At 40.6% G+C, this 18987-nt stretch overlaps 1 protein-coding gene across 1 annotated transcript in view; it reads left to right on the plus strand.

The window, feature by feature from the left end:
• ITPKB (inositol-trisphosphate 3-kinase B) overlaps positions 1 to 18987 on the plus strand; it is an 86885-nt gene that overhangs the window by 55559 nt on the left and 12339 nt on the right. The window contains exons 3-4 of the mRNA XM_077282148.1: positions 12199 to 12298; positions 13854 to 14067. Coding sequence (XP_077138263.1) covers positions 12199 to 12298; positions 13854 to 14067 — 314 coding nt within the window. The remainder of the gene's footprint in view (positions 1 to 12198; positions 12299 to 13853; positions 14068 to 18987) is intronic.

Raw genomic sequence — 18987 nt, forward strand, 5'->3', positions numbered from 1 at the left:
TTATGCAGATTATTAAAAAGTTCAGAGAGTTCTTCGAGAAACTTCTCTGCAAGACGCCAATGTGGATATAGCATTAAATGATGCACATTAAAAAAATATTTATTTTTTTATACTTTTCACATTTTTCTTTTGTTTTTCACTTTTTTTTAATACTCTCTCAATGTTTTATCTCAGAAATAATAATCCAATCGTATCTCCGTTCCTCTCCTTAGTTTCCTACGTCCTGCTGGTCCAATCTGTCTTTTTTATTTTCTTGTACTGTCCATGTGCCATGTACCGTCCTTCAATCACGATGAATCAACACAGTGCACAATTCCTGATAAATTTAGACCTGATAATATAATCGTAATGCTGAATTATAAGAAAGTAACCTACAACTATCCCTGGGGCACTGAACTACATGTGCCGCCACATGGTGCTCCATATGACACTGCATAATAGTGATGTCCTCCTCTAAGAGCAATCGCTTGTACAATGGTGTCTTATGGTACAGTACTTGTCGTGATTTTTACGTGTGCTCCCCCAAAATGTTCAGTACAGTTCAACAGATGTCTATGAATGTCCTATTATGGCGCCATACAACTCTGAGGTTCTACACAGCTATAATATGCTCTAAAGAGTCAAAGTGCAGAAAAAGTTGTTTGCTCAGGCTAGACATTCACCAAAATGACATTGATAAGTATAATGCAAACACCTAGAATATCCACTAGTCCGTCATCTTGCAGTCCACAGGATTTCAGATTATTTACCGTTTATCCTCATTGTTGTAAATATTGCAGCTTTATTTAGCTCATTAAAAAGCCACAAAACAGAACTTCTCTAGTTTTCACTACAATCATTTATTGATTCACATTACAACTGAGATTCATGATAAATAACCGGACTTTAGGCCAGGTGGCAAATCCAACCAGAGAACATTTGTTCTGCTCCTTCCATGTCCTGGCACCGGAGTGCAGCATCTGTTATCAAACACACAACTCAGAATATCAGACGGAGCAGAATAGAAGGCGGATTTATATATCAGCAACCATAACTTATTTATAATATATTGGTAATAGGGGCAGTATTATAGCAGTTATATTCTTGTACATAAGAGCAGTATTATAGTAGTTATATTCTTGTACATAAGAGCAGTATTATAGTAGTTATATTCTTGTACATAGGGGCAGTATTATAGTAGTTATATTCTTGTACCTAGGGGCAGTATTATAGTAGTTATATTCTTGAACATAGGAGCAGTATTATAGTAGTTATATTCTTGTACATAGAAGCAGTATTATAGTAGTTATATTCTTGTACATAGGGGCAGTATTATAGTAGTTATATTCTTGTACATAGGAGCGGTATTATAGTAGTTATATTCTTGTACATAGGGGCAGTAGTATAGTAGTTATATTCTTGTACACAGGAGCAGTATTATAGTAGTTATATTCTTGTACATAGGGGTAGTATTATAGTAGTTATATTCTTGTACATAGGGGCAGTATTATTGCAGTTATATTCTTGTACATAGGAGCAATATTATAGTAGTTATATTCTTGAATATAGGAGCAGTATTATAGTAGTTATATTCTTGTATGTAGGAGGCAGTATTATAGTAGTTATATTCTTGTACATAGGAGCAGTATTATAGTAGTTATATTCTTGTACATAGGAGCAGTATTATAGTAGTTATATTCTTGTACATAGGAGCAGTATTATAGTAGCTATATTCTCATACATAGGAGCAGTATTATAGTAGTTATATTCTTGTACATAGGAGCAGTATTATAGTAGTTATATTATTGTACATAGGGAGCAGTATTATAGTAGTTATATTCTTGTACATAGGGGCAGTATTATAGTAGTTATATTCTTGTACATAGGGGCAGTATTATAGTAGCTATACTCTTGTACATAGGAGCAGTATTATAGTAGTTATATTCTTGTATGTAGGAGGCAGTATTATAGTAGTTATATTCTTGTACATAGGAGCAGTATTATAGTAGTTATATTCTTGTACATAGGAGCAGTATTATAGCAGTTATATTCTTGTACATAGGAGCAGTATTATAGTAGTTATATTCTTGAACGTAGGAGGCAGTATTATTGTAGTTATATTCTTGTACATAGGGGCAGTATTATAGTAGCTATATTCTTGTACATAGGGGGCAGTATTATAGTAGTTATATTCTTGTACATAGGAGCAGTATTATAGTAGGTATATTCCTGTACATAGGGCAGTATTATAGTAGTTATATTCTTGTACATAGGGGCAGTATTATAGTAGTTATATTCTAGTATATAGGAGCAGTATTATAGCAGTTATATTCTTGTATATAGGGGGCAGTATTATAGTAGTTATATTCTTGTACGTAGGAGGCAGTATTATAGTAGTTATATTCTTGTATATAGGAGCAGTATTATAGTAGTTATATTCTTGTACATAGGAGCAGTATTATAGTTGTTATATTCTTGTACATAGGAGCAGTATTATAGTTGTTAAATTCTTCTATATAGGAGCAGTATTATAGTAGTTATTTTCTTGTACATAGGAGCAGTATTATAGCAGTTATATTCTTGTACATAAGGGCAGTATTATAGTAGTTATATTCTTGTACGTAGGAGGCAGTATTATAGTAGTTATATTCTTGTACATGGGGCAGTATTATAGTAGTTATATTCTTGTACATAGGAGCAGTATTATAGTAGCTATATTCTTATACATAGGGGCAGTATTATAGTAGTTATATTCTTCTATATAGGAGCAGTATTATAGTAGTTATATTCTTGTACATGGGGGGCAGTATTATAGTAGTTATATTGTACATAAGGAGCAGTATTATAGTAGTTAAATTCTTCTATATAGGAGCAGTATTATAGTAGTTATTTTCTTGTACATAGGAGCAGTATTATAGCAGTTATATTCTTGTATATGGGGGCAGTATTATAGTAGTTATATTCTTGTATATGGGGGCAGTATTATAGTAGTTATATTCTTGTACATAGGAGCAGTATTATAGTAGTTATATTCTTGTACATAGGAGCAGTATTATAATAGTTATATTCTTGTACATAAGGGCAGTATTATAGTAGTTATATTCTTGTACGTAGGAGGCAGTATTATAGTAGTTATATTCTTGTACATGGGGCAGTATTATAGTAGTTATATTCTTGTACATAGGAGCAGTATTATAGTAGTTATATTCTTATACATAGGGGCAGTATTATAGTAGTTATATTCTTCTATATAGGAGCAGTATTATAGTAGTTATATTCTTGTACATAGGAGCAGTATTATAGTAGTTATATTCTAGTATATAGGAGCAGTATTATAGCAGTTATATTCTTGTATATAGGGGGCAGTATTATAGTAGTTATATTCTTGTACGTAGGAGGCAGTATTATAGTAGTTATATTCTTGTACATGGGGCAGTATTATAGTAGTTATATTCTTGTACATAGGAGCAGTATTATAGTTGTTATATTCTTGTACATAGGAGCAGTATTATAGTAGTTAAATTCTTGTACGTAGGAGGCAGTATTATAGTAGTTATATTCTTGTACATGGGGCAGTATTATAGTAGTTATATTCTTGTACATAGGAGCAGTATTATAGTAGTTATATTCTTATACATAGGGGCAGTATTATAGTAGTTATATTCTTCTATATAGGAGCAGTATTATAGTAGTTATATTCTTGTACATAGGAGCAGTATTATAGCAGTTATATTCTTGTACATAGGGGGCAGTATTATAGTAGTTATATTCTTGTACGTGGGGCAGTATTATAGTAGTTATATTCTTGTACATAGGGGGCAGTATTATAGTAGTTATATTCTTCTATATAGGAGCAGTATTGTAGTAGTTATATTCTTGTACATAGGAGCAGTATTATAGTTGTTATATTCTTGTACATAGGAGCAGTATTATAGTAGTTAAATTCTTCTATATAGGAGCAGTATTATAGTAGTTATTTTCTTGTACATAGGAGCAGTATTATAGCAGTTATATTCTTGTACATAAGGGCAGTATTATAGTAGTTATATTCTTGTATATAGGAGCAGTATTATAGTAGTTATATTCTTGTACATAGGAGCAGTATTATAGTTGTTATATTCTTGTACATAGGAGCAGTATTATAGTAGTTAAATTCTTCTATATAGGAGCAGTATTATAGTAGTTATTTTCTTGTACATAGGAGCAGTATTATAGCAGTTATATTCTTGTACATAAGGGCAGTATTATAGTAGTTATATTCTTGTACGTAGGAGGCAGTATTATAGTAGTTATATTCTTGTACATGGGGCAGTATTATAGTAGTTATATTCTTGTACATAGGAGCAGTATTATAGTAGCTATATTCTTATACATAGGGGCAGTATTATAGTAGTTATATTCTTCTATATAGGAGCAGTATTATAGTAGTTATATTCTTGTACATAGGAGCAGTATTATAATAGTTATATTCTTGTACATAAGGGCAGTATTATAGTAGTTATATTCTTGTACGTAGGAGGCAGTATTATAGTAGTTATATTCTTGTACATGGGGCAGTATTATAGTAGTTATATTCTTGTACATAGGAGCAGTATTATAGTAGTTATATTCTTATACATAGGGGCAGTATTATAGTAGTTATATTCTTCTATATAGGAGCAGTATTATAGTAGTTATATTCTTGTACATAGGAGCAGTATTATAGCAGTTATATTCTTGTACATAGGGGGCAGTATTATAGTAGTTATATTCTTGTACGTGGGGCAGTATTATAGTAGTTATATTCTTGTACATAGGGGGCAGTATTATAGTAGTTATATTCTTCTATATAGGAGCAGTATTGTAGTAGTTATATTCTTGTACATAGGAGCAGTATTATAGTTGTTATATTCTTGTACATAGGAGCAGTATTATAGTAGTTAAATTCTTCTATATAGGAGCAGTATTATAGTAGTTATTTTCTTGTACATAGGAGCAGTATTATAGCAGTTATATTCTTGTACATAAGGGCAGTATTATAGTAGTTATATTCTTGTATATAGGAGCAGTATTATAGTAGTTATATTCTTGTACATAGGAGCAGTATTATAGTTGTTATATTCTTGTACATAGGGGGCAGTATTATAGTAGTTATTTCTTTTCTATATAGGAGCAGTATTATAGTAGTTATATTCTTGTACATAGGAGCAGTATTATAGTAGTTATATTCTTGTACATAGGAGCAGTATTATAGCAGTTATATTCTTGTACATAAGGGCAGTATTATAGTAGTTATATTCTTGTACATAGGGGCAGTATTATAGTAGTTATATTCTTGTACATAGGGGCAGTATTATAGTAGTTATATTCTTGTACATAGGAGCAGTATTATAGTAGTTATATTCTTGTACATAGGAGCAGTATTATAGTAGTTATATTCTTGTGCATAGAGGCAGTATTATAGTAGTTGTACATAGGAGCAGTATTATAGTAGTTATATTATAGTACATAGGAGCAGTATTATAGTAGTTATATTCTTGTACATAGGAGCAGTATTATAGTAGTTATATTCTTGTACATAGGGGCAGTATTATAGTAGTTATATTCTTGTACATAGGGGCAGTATTATAGTAGTTATATTCTTGTACATAGGAGCAGTATTATAGTAGTTATATTCTTGTACATAGGAGCAGTATTATAGCAGTTACATTCTTGTACATAGGAGCAGTATTATAGTAGTTATATTCTTGTACATAGGGACAGTATTATAGTAGTTATATTCTTGTACATAGGGGCAGTATTATAGTAGTTATATTCTTGTACATAGGGGCAGTATTATAGTAGTTATATTCTAGTACGTAGGGGGCAGTATTATAGTAGTTATATTCTTGTACATAGGGAGGAGATTTGGGGGAGGAAAAGAAAAAAAAATGTTAAGAAAATGATGGTCCGTCTTGTAGTTCGAATTTACGATAGCTTACTGGGGGAAGCGGCGGCGTTGGAGCTGGGTTCCAGGAGGTAGGGTCGCTGCTGCAGTAAGTCGGCGGTGCCAGAATTGGGTCGTTGCTGTGGGCCCCAGGCTGGGAGGAGGGGATGTCCCGGCGTTGCAAGGCTGCTGGCCCATAGCTTTTAGGAAAAGTCGGTGGTAAGCTGAGTGCCCGCTCTCCCCACTGATTTCCCGGCGGTGGGCTTTAGGAAAATGGCCGCTTGAGGCACAGCATTGCTTAACTCCTGTCGCCGCTGCCAACTTTCCTGTTGCAGAAACGCTGCCTTCTGTGATCCCGCTCCACCGCCGCCGCGCCCGCCCACGGTAAGCTACATTCGGATTATAAGACTCACTCTTATTTTCCTTTCAAATTTATAGTCCAAAAAATACGGTATGTAGTAGATATTTTGGATATATATGATATGTTCTACTTGTGCCACAATATAGTGCTCCACTCGACGTCATGTTACAGTGATACGATCTTCCGAAATTTTTTTCCCATATTTTGGCATCTGGGGATACTTGGAGCACGCTGACACTTGTTCATTGCTCTTTTACATTGTTTGTGCAGCCTTCTCATTGTCCTCTCTCAGCCGATCCCTGCAACCGACTGATCCTCTTTTACAGCCACTTTAAGTATTTCCATCCCTGGTCATTTGGAGAAGTTACCCTCCAGGGTGTATTACAAGAGCACATGAAGCTAATGTCACTGCGGGGCGGGGTGTCATTTTCGGTAACTCCAGCTCATATTAAGGCTCCATTTACAGATCCCAGAATGAAACAATTAAACATTGCAGATGTGCTGTTCTGCTGGATACCTGGAACCCCCGCAGATCTGCAGATTCTAATGACATGTCTTCAGGTACAAAACCCCCTTTAAGAAGACAAGAAGTCACACAAGAAAATATATGTCACTTATTGAACCAGTCGACGGCCCTGCAGCTGTTCCGTTTCCAATGGCTCGCTTCTAGGCACCAACACTCCCTTTAATTAATTCTTCAAGGGGTTGCCTGAAGCATTTTTTATACTCTTTGTATGGTGTTAAAGGGGTTAAACTAGACCTTGGTACATAACAGGCAAAAACAAGAACTTTACACTCCCATAAATGATTTTTTTCAGCATGAGGCTAAACATCTTCCAGGAATCCCGGCCCTGGAAACAAAAGGTGTGGCCGCTAAACAAAATGTTTAAACAACACCCATGGACAACAATAGCTGAAAATTTGGCCATTGTGCGCAAATATCAGATTTAAGGTCAACGTTTCTGTATTCACCACGTTTCTTTTCCATTTTAAGGGTTTGTGAGCAAATTTAAAGGGGTATGCCACCATTTAAAGGGGCGCTCCAAGAAAAAGGGCGTCCTCTCCCCATAGTGACATCCAAGATAAAGTAGATATTCTCTCCTGTGCAATTTTGCAGCACAAAGGGAATGACATTTCTGCTTAGTCTGCTCCATATTAGACTATGCTCATTGTATATTAGGAAAATAATGCCGTATATTAAGTCTTTTACCTTGAGTGTCAGAGAAGGTTTAGGCTTTTTTATGCTGTATAGTAGACGGTTCTACTGTATATTAGGGCATTTATACTTTACAGGCAGGTGTTATACTGTGTTTTAGGCTATTTGTACTTTATATTAGGCAATGGGTTTCGTACTTAAGGGCTGCATATGACATAATAGGGCATTTATGCTGTATTTTAGGTATTTTTTTACTGTATACTGTGACATTTATATTGCATATTAGGCTATTTGTGCTTTGTATTCAGGCATTTTGGTACACTAGGCATTAATATTGTATTTCATGGACTTTCTACTGGGCGTTAGGATATCAATACTGTATATTAGGTCATTTGTACTGTATTCTTTGGTATATATTCTGTATATTACGTTATTTTTATGTTTGCTGTAGCATTTATATTGCTGTATGGTGTGACATTTATTCTGTATATTAGGCGATTTTTTTCCTTTATGTTGTGCCATTTATACTGTATATTAGCCAATTTTTCTTTTATGTTGTGGCATTTATGCTCTATATTAGCCCATTTTTCCTTTATGTTGTGGCATTTATACTATATATTAGGCCATTTTCCTTTATGTTGTGGCATTTACACTATATATTAGGCCATTTATCTTTTATGTTGTGGCATGTATGCTCTACTGTATATTAGCCCATTTTTCCTTTATATTGTGCCATTTATGCTGTATATTAGGCCATTTTTCCTTTATGTTGTGCCATTTATACTGTATATTAGCCCATTTTTCCTTTATGTTGTGCCATGTATGCTCTATATTAGGCCATTTTTCCTTTATATTGTGCCATTTATGCTCTATATTAGGCCATTTTTTCTTTATGTTGTGGCATGCATGCTCTATATTAGCCCATTTTTCCTTTATGTAGTGGCATTTACACTATATATTAGGCCATTTTTCCTTTATGTTGTGCCATTTATACTGTATATTAGGCCATTTTTCCTTTATGTAGTGGCATTTACACTATATATTAGGCCATTTTTCCTTTATGTTGTGGCATTTATACTATATATTAGGCCATTTTTCCTTTATGCTGTAGCATTTATACTATATATTAGTAGTGCCATACATGGGCAATCCTCTCAGATTTCGTGGCTGTCTCAGGGCATGTCGATTGAGCACCCGCGATACTCAGTGCGAAGCCGAGTACTCGATGCCAACCCGACTAGCGAGCACTTTCGCTCATCACTGCATATTAGGCCATTTTTATTTTATGTTGTGCTATATTATGTATTAGGAATTGATCTTTATACTGTAAATATGGACATTTTCTACTGTATATGAGGCGGTTTTAATGAATTCTGAACTTTTCATGACTGATACTCTATCCACAGCTGTGGATCATCGATGCGATTCCATGATATTATCTCATACGACTGTGCTGGCCGCTCGCTTCCGGCAGGCCGGAGGGGAATGGGGGAGAGTTCAGTATTCCCATCATGTCCTCCTACAAGATGCAGACTTTTGTTTCACTGATGTTGAACTTTGAAAAAAGAAAGCTGGAAGGTTTCTTTCCTTCTTTCTTTCTTTCGTGCGACATCAGTGTCATTTTTGTGTTTTTTCTCCCATTCAAGTTTTCTTCTTTTTACACTTACAAAATTGTACGTGAGGGTAACAGGGAGCGCTTAGTGTTACTTTTTATTTTAGGTACTCTGTAAATTATTAGTTAGGGCCGGCCTGGAGGACCCAGTACTCATTGATTACAATGGCCACTGTGTAATACCTCATACCTCCTGTGGTGGCACTGCAGGGGATTTGCCTACTTACCACAGATTTACAGCCGATCACTGGGGATTCTAGCAGCCGAGGACATTCTGTGATCAGCTTCTAGAAAAAAGTGATTGTCAGATACAGTGATGGGCCCCTTAATTGTGCTGATCTGCGGGAGTGCGGAAGACAGAATCCCCAACAAATATTGACAGCCCATCAAAGGATCAACCATAGTGCTGGAATCCCCTTTGGGCTATGTTCACACGGTGCGGTTTTTGCTGCGGATCCGCAGCGGAATTGCACTGTGGATCCGCAGCAGTTTTCCATGTAGGTTACAGTACAATGTAACCCAATGGAAAAAAGGACTCGCTGTGCCGACGATCCTTTTTTCCACAGGCAAATCCGCAGCGGTTTTGCCTGCAGAAAAAAGAAGTACCTGTCAATTCTTTCTGCAGATTCCGCTGCGGGTTTCCAGCAGCACCAATAGGAAACTGCATTTGGAAACCCGCAGTGGAATCCGCAGAAGAAAAAGGATCAAAAACCGCAGCTAAAATCAGCGCTGAATTTAGCTGCGGTTTTTCAAAACAGGACCTGAAAAAAAAAGGATGAAAAAAAGGATCGTGTGAACGTAGCCTTGAGTATCTTCATCTCTGTGGTGACATCTTCAGTCGTGGTTTTCTCTCACAGTCCACGTTGTTGACATTTTGTGACTTCATGTACAGATATTCTGTACATGGTGGAGGGCGATCGCAGAGCCCTAATAATTCCTCTGTAATCTGTTTAAAGCACCCGCAAAACACACAAATTTAATTTAAGTCATAAGTAATACGATGATTGTCTATATATTTATCTACAATGCATTCCAAAAGTATTCATACCCCATGAACTTTTCTCCATTTATTTACGATACACCCACAAGCTTCAATGTATTTTATTGGGACTTTGTGTGATAACAACGCTAAGTAACAAGTATTTGTGAAGTGTTAAGGAAATTATACAAGGTTTTCTAATAATTTAAAAAATATTAATCTGAAAATTGTGTTGTGCATTTGTATTCATCTCCCTGTAGTCTGATACCCCTAAATAAAATCCTGAGTGACCAATTTCCTCTGGAAATCACATAATTAGTAAACTGAGTCCACCTGGGTGTGATTTCTTTTCAGTATAACTACAGCTGTTCTGTGAAGGCCTTAGAGGTTTGTGTGAGAACATCAGGGATCAAACAGCATCATGAAAACCAAGGAGCTCACCAGACAGGTCAGGGATAAAGTGGTGGAGAAGAGTAAAGCAGGGTTAGGTTATAAATGAATAGCCCATCTCACAGGGCACTGTTCAATACATCACCCAAAAATGAAAGGAGTATAGCACAACTGCAAACCTACCAAGACATGGTTGTCCACCTACACTGACATCCCAAGAAAGGAGAGCACTAATCAGCGAAGCAGCCTAGAAGCCCATGGTCACTCTGGAGGAGTTGCAGAGATGCACAGCTCTGGGGGGAGAATATATCCACAGGACAACTATTAGTCATACATGCCACAAATCTGGCCTTTATGGAAGAGTGGCAAGAAGAAAGCCATTTTTTAAAGCAAGCCATAAGAAGTCCCATGGGAAGTTGGCAAAAAGCCATGCAGGGGACACAGCAAGCGTGTGGAAGAAGGTGCTCTGCTCAGATGAGACCAAAGGAGAACTTTTTGAGCTAAATACAAAACGCTATGTGTGGCGGAAACCTAACACTGCACATCACCCTGAAAGCACCATCCCCACTGTCATACATGGTGGTGGCAGCATCTGCTGAGGGGAGGCTTTTCTTCAGCAGGGGCAGGGAAGCAGGTCAGATTTCATGGGAAGATGGATGGCTCTAAATACACGGCAATCCTGGAGGGAAACCTGATAGAGGCTGCAAAAGACTTGAGACTGAGACGTATATTCACCTTCCAGCAGCACAACGACCCTAAGATCATAAGTAAGACTCCATAGTTGAAAGGCGTTGATCATCATCACTGGTGTGCCAGGTGTTTGCTATGCAGATTTTTTGGAAGAACGTTATACTTTTTTAGTTGTCCAATAAAGCTTTACAAAGTTTTCCTCTTGTTTTCAACGACCCTAAACAACCTGCCAGAGCTACAATGGATGGTTTAGATCCAAGCATATTCATGTGTGTGAACGGCGCAGTCACAGTCCAGACCAGAATCCCATTGAGAATCTGTGACAAGACGTGAAAATTACTGATCATAGAAGTCTCCATCCAATCTCACTGAGCGATAGCGAGTGTGCAAAGGAGAAGGGGCAAAATGTCACCTCTAGATGAGCAAAGCTGGTAAGACAGACCCAGAGAGACTACAGCAGCAAACACAGCGAAAGGTGGTCCTTCAAATTATTGATTCGGGAATGAATACAAATGCACCTCACAATTGTCAGATTTATATTTTTCAATATTTAGAAAATCATGTATGATTTCCTTTATACAGTATGTCACAAATACTTGTTACTCAGTGTTGTTATCACAGAGAATCCCAATAAAATGCTTTTATGGTAAGTTTGTGCGTGTAATATGAAAAAATGTAGAAAAGGTCGCACGGGGTATGAAGACTTTTTCAAGGCACTGTATCTATTCAAGATATTTCAGGATACGGGACATTATTGCAGGAATTGGTCAGGATGGGGGACATTATTACAGGAAGGGATTAGGATGGGGGCATTATTACAGGATGGGGACATTATTACAGGAAGTGATTAGGATGGGGACATTATTACGGGATGTGTTCCAAGACAGGGGACATTATTACAGGACAAAGGACATTACCATGGAATAGGTGCCAGGACGAAGGACGTTATTATAGGACGGGGGACATTATTAGAGGATAGGTTCAAGGATGGAGGATATTTTTACACGATGGGGGCCAGATGTTATAACATATTCTAAAAATATACAAAGAATAAACAATATTAATAATAAAGAGAAGCATCAGACTCAGACAACTAATTTGATTTCTGATATTCTTTAATTTTCAGAGCAAATCATGGAGAAAAATCAAGAACATGGTCCATTGGTCGCCCTTCGTTATGTCATTCAAGAAGAAATATCCGTGGGTCCAGCTGGCGGGACATGCAGGTACCAGACAGACGCTGTGGCTGCCACCTAGTGGCCTGGATCTGGTGAAGTTAGCACCTATATGAGAATGCAATTGTTGGTGTGTGGGCCGGTGGCATTTATTGCCACCTCTAGTCTGTAGATCTTTCAGTAAGGAGGCTCCTCTAGTCTGTAGATCTTTCAGTGAGGAGGCTCCTCTAGTCCGTAGATCTTTCAGTAAGGAGGCTCCTCTAGTCTGTAGATCTTTCAGTGAGGAGGCTCCTCTAGTCCGTAGATCTTTCAGTGAGGAGGCTCCTCTAGTCCGTAGATCTTTTAGTGAGGAGGCTCCTCTAGTCCGTACATCTTTCAGTAAGGAGGCTCCTCTAGTCTGTAGATCTTTCAGTGACGAGGCTCCTCTAGTCCGTAGATCTTTCAGTGAGGAGGCTCCACTAGTTCGTAGATCTTTTAGTGAGGAGGCTCCTCTAGTCCGTAGATCTTTCAGTGAGGAGGCTCCTCTAGTCTGTAGATCTTTCAGTGAGGAGGCTCCTCTAGTCCGTAGATCTTTCAGTGAGGAGGCTCCTCTAGTCTGTAGATCTTTCAGTGAGGAGGCTCCTCTAGTCTGTAGATCTTTTAGTGAGGAGGCTCCTCTAGTCCGTAGATCTTTCAGTGAGGAGGCTCCTCTAGTCCGTAGATCTTTCAGTGAGGAGGCTCCTCTAGTCTGTAGATCTTTTAGTGAGGAGGCTCCTCTAGTCCGTAGATCTTTCAGTGAGGAGGCTCCTCTAGTCCGTAGATCTTTCAGTGAGGAGGCTCCTCTAGTCTGTAGATCTTTTAGTGAGGAGGCTCCTCTAGTCCGTAGATCTTTCAGTGAGGAGGCTCCTCTAGTCTGTAGATCTTTCAGTGAGGAGGCTCCTCTAGTCCGTAGATCTTTCAGTGAGGAGGCTCCTCTAGTCCGTAGATCTTTCAGTGAGGAGGCTCCTCTAGTCTGTAGATCTTTCAGTGAGGAGGCTCCTCTAGTCCGTAGATCTTTCAGTGAGGAGGCTCCTCTAGTCCGTAGATCTTTCAGTGAGGAGGCTCCTCTAGTCTGTAGATCTTTCAGTGAGGAGGCTCCTCTAGTCCGTAGATCTTTCAGTGAGGAGGCTCCTCTAGTCTGTAGATCTTTCAGTGAGGAGGCTCCTCTAGTCCGTAGATCTTTCAGTGAGGAGGCTCCTCTAGTCCGTAGATCTTTCAGTGAGGAGGCTCCTCTAGTCTGTAGATCTTTCAGTGAGGAGGCTCCTCTAGTCCGTAGATCTTTCAGTGAGGAGGCTCCTCTAGTCCGTAGATCTTTCAGTGAGGAGGCTCCTCTAGTCTGTAGATCTTTCAGTGAGGAGGCTCCTCTAGTCCGTAGATCTTTCAGTGAGGAGGCTCCTCTAGTCTGTAGATCTTTCAGTGAGGAGGCTCCTCTAGTCTGTAGATCTTTCAGTGAGGAGGCTCCTCTAGTCTGTAGATCTTTCAGTGAGGACTCGGCTTCTATTAGGTCAGGACACACAATTGCATGCTAAAAGCTGGTTGCACCCCGTTTACCCATAAGCTGAGAGGCTTCTTGTCCTTGAATCTACAGGTAGTTTTAAGGCGGCAGCCAATGGTAAAATCCTGAAGAAGCACTGTGACTGTGAGCAGCGGTGCCTGAGCCAGCTGATGAGCGACGTCCTGAGGCCGTATGTACCTGCTTATCACGGGGACATTCTGAAAGACGGGGAGAGATACAACCAGATGGAAGATCTGCTCTCCGAGTTCGACAGCCCCTGTGTCATGGATTGCAAGATGGGCGTGAGGTGAGATTTATGTCCATGAGGGTCCCATAATGAGTGATACGTGGAGGAGCCCAGTCACCAGGACATGAGGGGGTCTGTACAATGTCCTATCTAAGTGCAACGGGGGAGCAAACCTGGAAAATGTAAATGATCCTTCAAAAATAAGGGGATGAATAAGTTATCTCCACCTCAACCCCTCCTTACTAGTCAGAGCTCTTGGAAAAAAGGTCTCCTCTGACTTCTAAACTCAGACTGTACCCCTAAATAAATGTATGTATACCCAAGACTGGACCACCAAAACTAATATAGATCCCAGATTCTCTAAATACAAAGTGCAGACCAGATCCTCTAAATATATACAGAAAACCTAAAAAATATAGATGCCAGATAACACTCCCTAAACTAATACAGAGCCCAAGCCAGACCCCCTAAACAAATGCAGATTTTAAACCTGCCCTCTGAATACTTATGGACTTATACACCAGACCCCCATACATACTCTCCTAAATAAAACATAGTATGATACAGACCCCAAACAAGACCCCTAAATAGATACAGATGCTAGACCAGACCCCCAGACAAATACAAACCCCTAAATAAATACAAACCCCAAATCAGACCCCTAAATAAAGACTCAAGACGAGACCCCTAAACCATTACAGACCCCAGACCAGGCCCCTAAACAAATTAGACCCCCAAACTAGACCACCAAACAAATACAGACCCCAGACCAGACCCCTATTCAAATACAGACCCCAGACCAGACCCCTAAACAAATACAGACCCCAGAATAAACCCCTAAATAAGTAGACCCCTAAATAATTACAGACCCAAGACCAGATCCCTAAACAAATACAGACACCAGAGCCCTGAATGTACACAGACTCCCTGTACCCAAGACCAGAACCCTTAAATAAATGTAGACCCCAAACCAGACCCCTAAATACAATTCCCAGATCCGCTAAATAGATATTGTCCCTGGACCCCACTCCTAAATAAATACTGACCCCCTAGATAAATTTGGACCCAAAACCAGACCCCTTAAATAAAGAGACGCCAGACCAGATCGTTAAATCAATGCAGCCCCCAGATCAGACCCCTACAAGTAACCCAAGTGTCAGACCTTCTATAGACCCCTCCTTCGAGCTCCGCTGCCCCCTCTTGGTCAGTAATAATAATAAATTTAATACTAATATATTTTCAGGACTTGTTTTTGGGTCTGAAGATCAGATGCTGGGAAAAATAATAGCAATGAGGGATAATTGAGTCAGCGGTCAGTCAGAGTCAAAGGAGAACAGAGACACATGGATATGATAGCTCATGACCGCAGAGACGCAGCCTTCCAGCATCCGAGGGGTTAAAGGAGCTGCCTAAAGCCAGATAGTGCGTGGGTGTCCGCTGTATATAGATGGAAGGAAGCCCTGCTACATGTGTCTATGCTGACAGTGATAAGTGCAGCCGGAGCTCTGCCCCACAGCCACAGAGCCCCCGAAATACTCCACCCGAGGCAGGGACGGAGGGAGACGCTGGTGCTAGAAAAGGACATTATTCCTGGCATATTTGTTCATACAAGGGCTAGGAATTAATATTTGGATTCACATAGGGATACCGATACTAGCTACACTGCCCCATAACAGTACCAGCCACAGTGCCCCCATAACAGTACCAGCCACAGTGCCCCATAACAGATCCAGCCATAGTGCCCCCATAACAGATCCAGCCATAATTCCCCATAAGAGATACAGCCGTAGTGTCCCCATAACAGATCCTGCCATAGTAACCCCAGAACAGATCCAGCCATAGTACCCCCACAACAGTTATTATTATTATTTATTGTTATAGCGCCATTTATTCCAGGGCGCTTTACATGTGAGGAGGGGTATACATAATAAAAACAAGTACAATAATCTTAGACAATACAAGTCATAACTGGTACAGGAGGAGAGAGGACCCTGCCTGCGAAGTTCCAGCCATAGTGACCCCATAACAGATCCAGCCATAGTGCCCCCATAACAGTTCCAGCCATAGTACCCCCAATACAGTTCCATCCATAGTGCCCCCAATACAGTTCCAGCCATATTGCCGCATAACAGATCCAGCCATAGTGCCCCCATAAACGATCCAGCCATAGTGCCCCCACAACATTTCCAGCCATAGTGCCCCCACAACATTTCCAGCCATAGTGCCCCCATAACTGATCCAGCCATAATTCCCCATAAGAGATACAGCCGTAGTGTCCCCATAACAGATCCTGCCATAGTAACCCCATAACAGATCCAGACATAGTGCCTCAGAACAGATCCAGCGATAGTGCCCCATAACCTATCCAGCCATAGTGACCCCATAACAGATCCAGTCATAGTGCCCCCATAACAGATCCAGCCATAGTAACCCAATAACAGATCCAGCCATAGTGTCCTCATAACAGATCCAGCCATAGTGCCCCCCATAACAGATACAGCCATAGTGCCCCCATAACAGATCCAGCCATAGTAACCCAATAACAGATCCAGCCATAGTGTCCTCATAACAGATACAGCCATAGTGCCCCCATAAAATATCCAGCCATAGTGCCCCATAACAGATCTAGCCGTAGTGTCCCCATAACAGATCCTGCCATAGTGTCCTCATAACAGTTCCATCCATAGTACCCCCATAACAGTTCCAACCATAGTGCCCCCATAACTGATCCAGCCATAATTCCCCATAACAGATCCAGCCATAGTGTCCCCATAAACGTTCCAGCCATAGTGTCCCGACAACAGATCCAGCCATAGTGACCCAATAACAGATCCAGCCATAGTGTCCTCATAACAGATCCAGCCATAGTTACTCCATAACAGATCCAGCCATAGTGTCAACATAACACATCCATCCATAGCGCCCCCACATTTCCAGCCATAGTGCCCCCATAACTGATCCAGCCATAATTCCCCATAAGAGATACAGCCGTAGTGTCCCCATAACAGATCCTACCATAGTACCCCCATAACCTATCCAGCCATAGTGCCCCCACAACAGTTCCAGCCATAGTGACCCCATAACAGATTCAGCCATAGTACCCCCATAACAGTTCCATCCATAGTGCCCCCAATACAGTTTCAGCCATAGTACCCCCAAAACAGTTCCAGCCATATTGCCGCATAACAGATCCAGCCATAGTGCCCCCATAAACGATCCAGCCATAGTGCCCCCCACAACATTTCCAGCCATAGTGCCCCCATAACTGATCCAGCCATAATTCCCCATAAGAGATACAGCCGTAGTGTCCCCATAACAGATCCTACCATAGTACCCCCATAACCTATCCAGCCATAGTGCCCCCACAACAGTTCCAGCCATAGTGACCCCATAACAGATTCAGCCATAGTACCCCCATAACAGTTCCATCCATAGTGCCCCCAATACAGTTTCAGCCATAGTACCCCCAAAACAGTTCCAGCCATATTGCCGCATAACAGATCCAGCCATAGTGCCCCCATAAACGATCCAGCCATAGTGCCCCCCACAACATTTCCAGCCATAGTGCCCCCATAACTGATCCAGCCATAATTCCCCATAAGAGATACAGCCGTAGTGTCCCCATAACAGATCCTGCCATAGTAACCCCATAACAGATCCAGCCATAGTGCCCCAGAACAGATCCAGCGATAGTGCCCCCATATCCTTTCCAGCCATAGTGCCCCCACAACAGTTCCAGCCATAGTGACCCCATAACAGATCCAGTCATAGTACCCCCATAACAGATCCAGCCATAGTGCCCCAATAACAGATCCAGCCATAGTAACCCAATAACAGATCCAGCCATAGTGTCCTCATAACAGATCCAGCCATAGTGCCCCCATAACAGATACAGCCATAGTGCCCCCATAACAGATCCAGCCATAGTAACCCAATAACAGATCCAGCCATAGTGTCCTCATAACAGATCCAGCCGTAGTGTCCCCATAACAGATCCTGCCAGTGCCCCCATAACAGTTCCCTCCATAGTGCCCCCATAACAGTTCCCTCCATAGTACCCCCATAACAGTTCCAACCATAGTGCCACATAACATATCCAGCCAGAGTGCCCCCATAACAGTTCAATCCATAGTACCCCAATACAGTTCAAGCCATAGTGCCGCATAACAGATCCAGCCATAGTGCCCCCATAACAGTTCCAGCCATAGTAACCCCATAACAGTTCCATCCATAGAACCCCCATAACAGTTCCATCCATAGTACCCCCATAACAGATCCAGCCATAGTGCCCCATAACAGATCCTGCCATAGTGCCCCCATAACAGTTCCATCCATAGTACCCCAATACAGTTCCAGCCATAGTGCCGCATAACAGATCCTGCCATAGTGCCCCCATAACAGATCCAGCCATAATGCCCTCATAACAGATCCTGCCACAGTGCTCCCAGAATAGATTCAGCCATAGTGCCCCCATAACACATCCTGCCAGTGTCCCGATAACATATCCTACTATAGTGTCCCCGTAACAGATCCAACCACAGTGCCCCATAAGGGTATGTGCACACGCTGCGGATTTAGCTGCGGAACCGCAGCGTTTCCGCAGCTGCGGGTCCGCAGCGGTTTCCCATGAGTTTACAGTACAATGTAAACCTATGGGAAACGAAATCCGCAGTGCACATGCTGCCGAAAAAAAACACGAGGAAACGCAGCGGTTTATATTCCGCAGCATGTCAATTGTTTGTGCGGATTCCGCTGCGGGTTTCCACCTGCTCCAATAGAAATCTGCAGATGAAAACCCGCAGCGGAAACCGCAATAGAAACTGCCATAAATCCACAGTAAAAACCGCAGCGGTTTTGCCCTGCGGATTTATCAAATTCGCAGCGTGGGCACATACCCTAACAGATCCAGCCATAGTACCCCCATAACAGATCCAGCCATAATGTCCCCATAACAGATCCAGCCATAGTGCCCCCATAACA

This window comes from Ranitomeya variabilis, chromosome 2 (genome assembly GCF_051348905.1).
Source record: "Ranitomeya variabilis isolate aRanVar5 chromosome 2, aRanVar5.hap1, whole genome shotgun sequence".
In the NCBI taxonomy this organism is placed as follows: Eukaryota; Metazoa; Chordata; class Amphibia; order Anura; family Dendrobatidae; genus Ranitomeya; species Ranitomeya variabilis.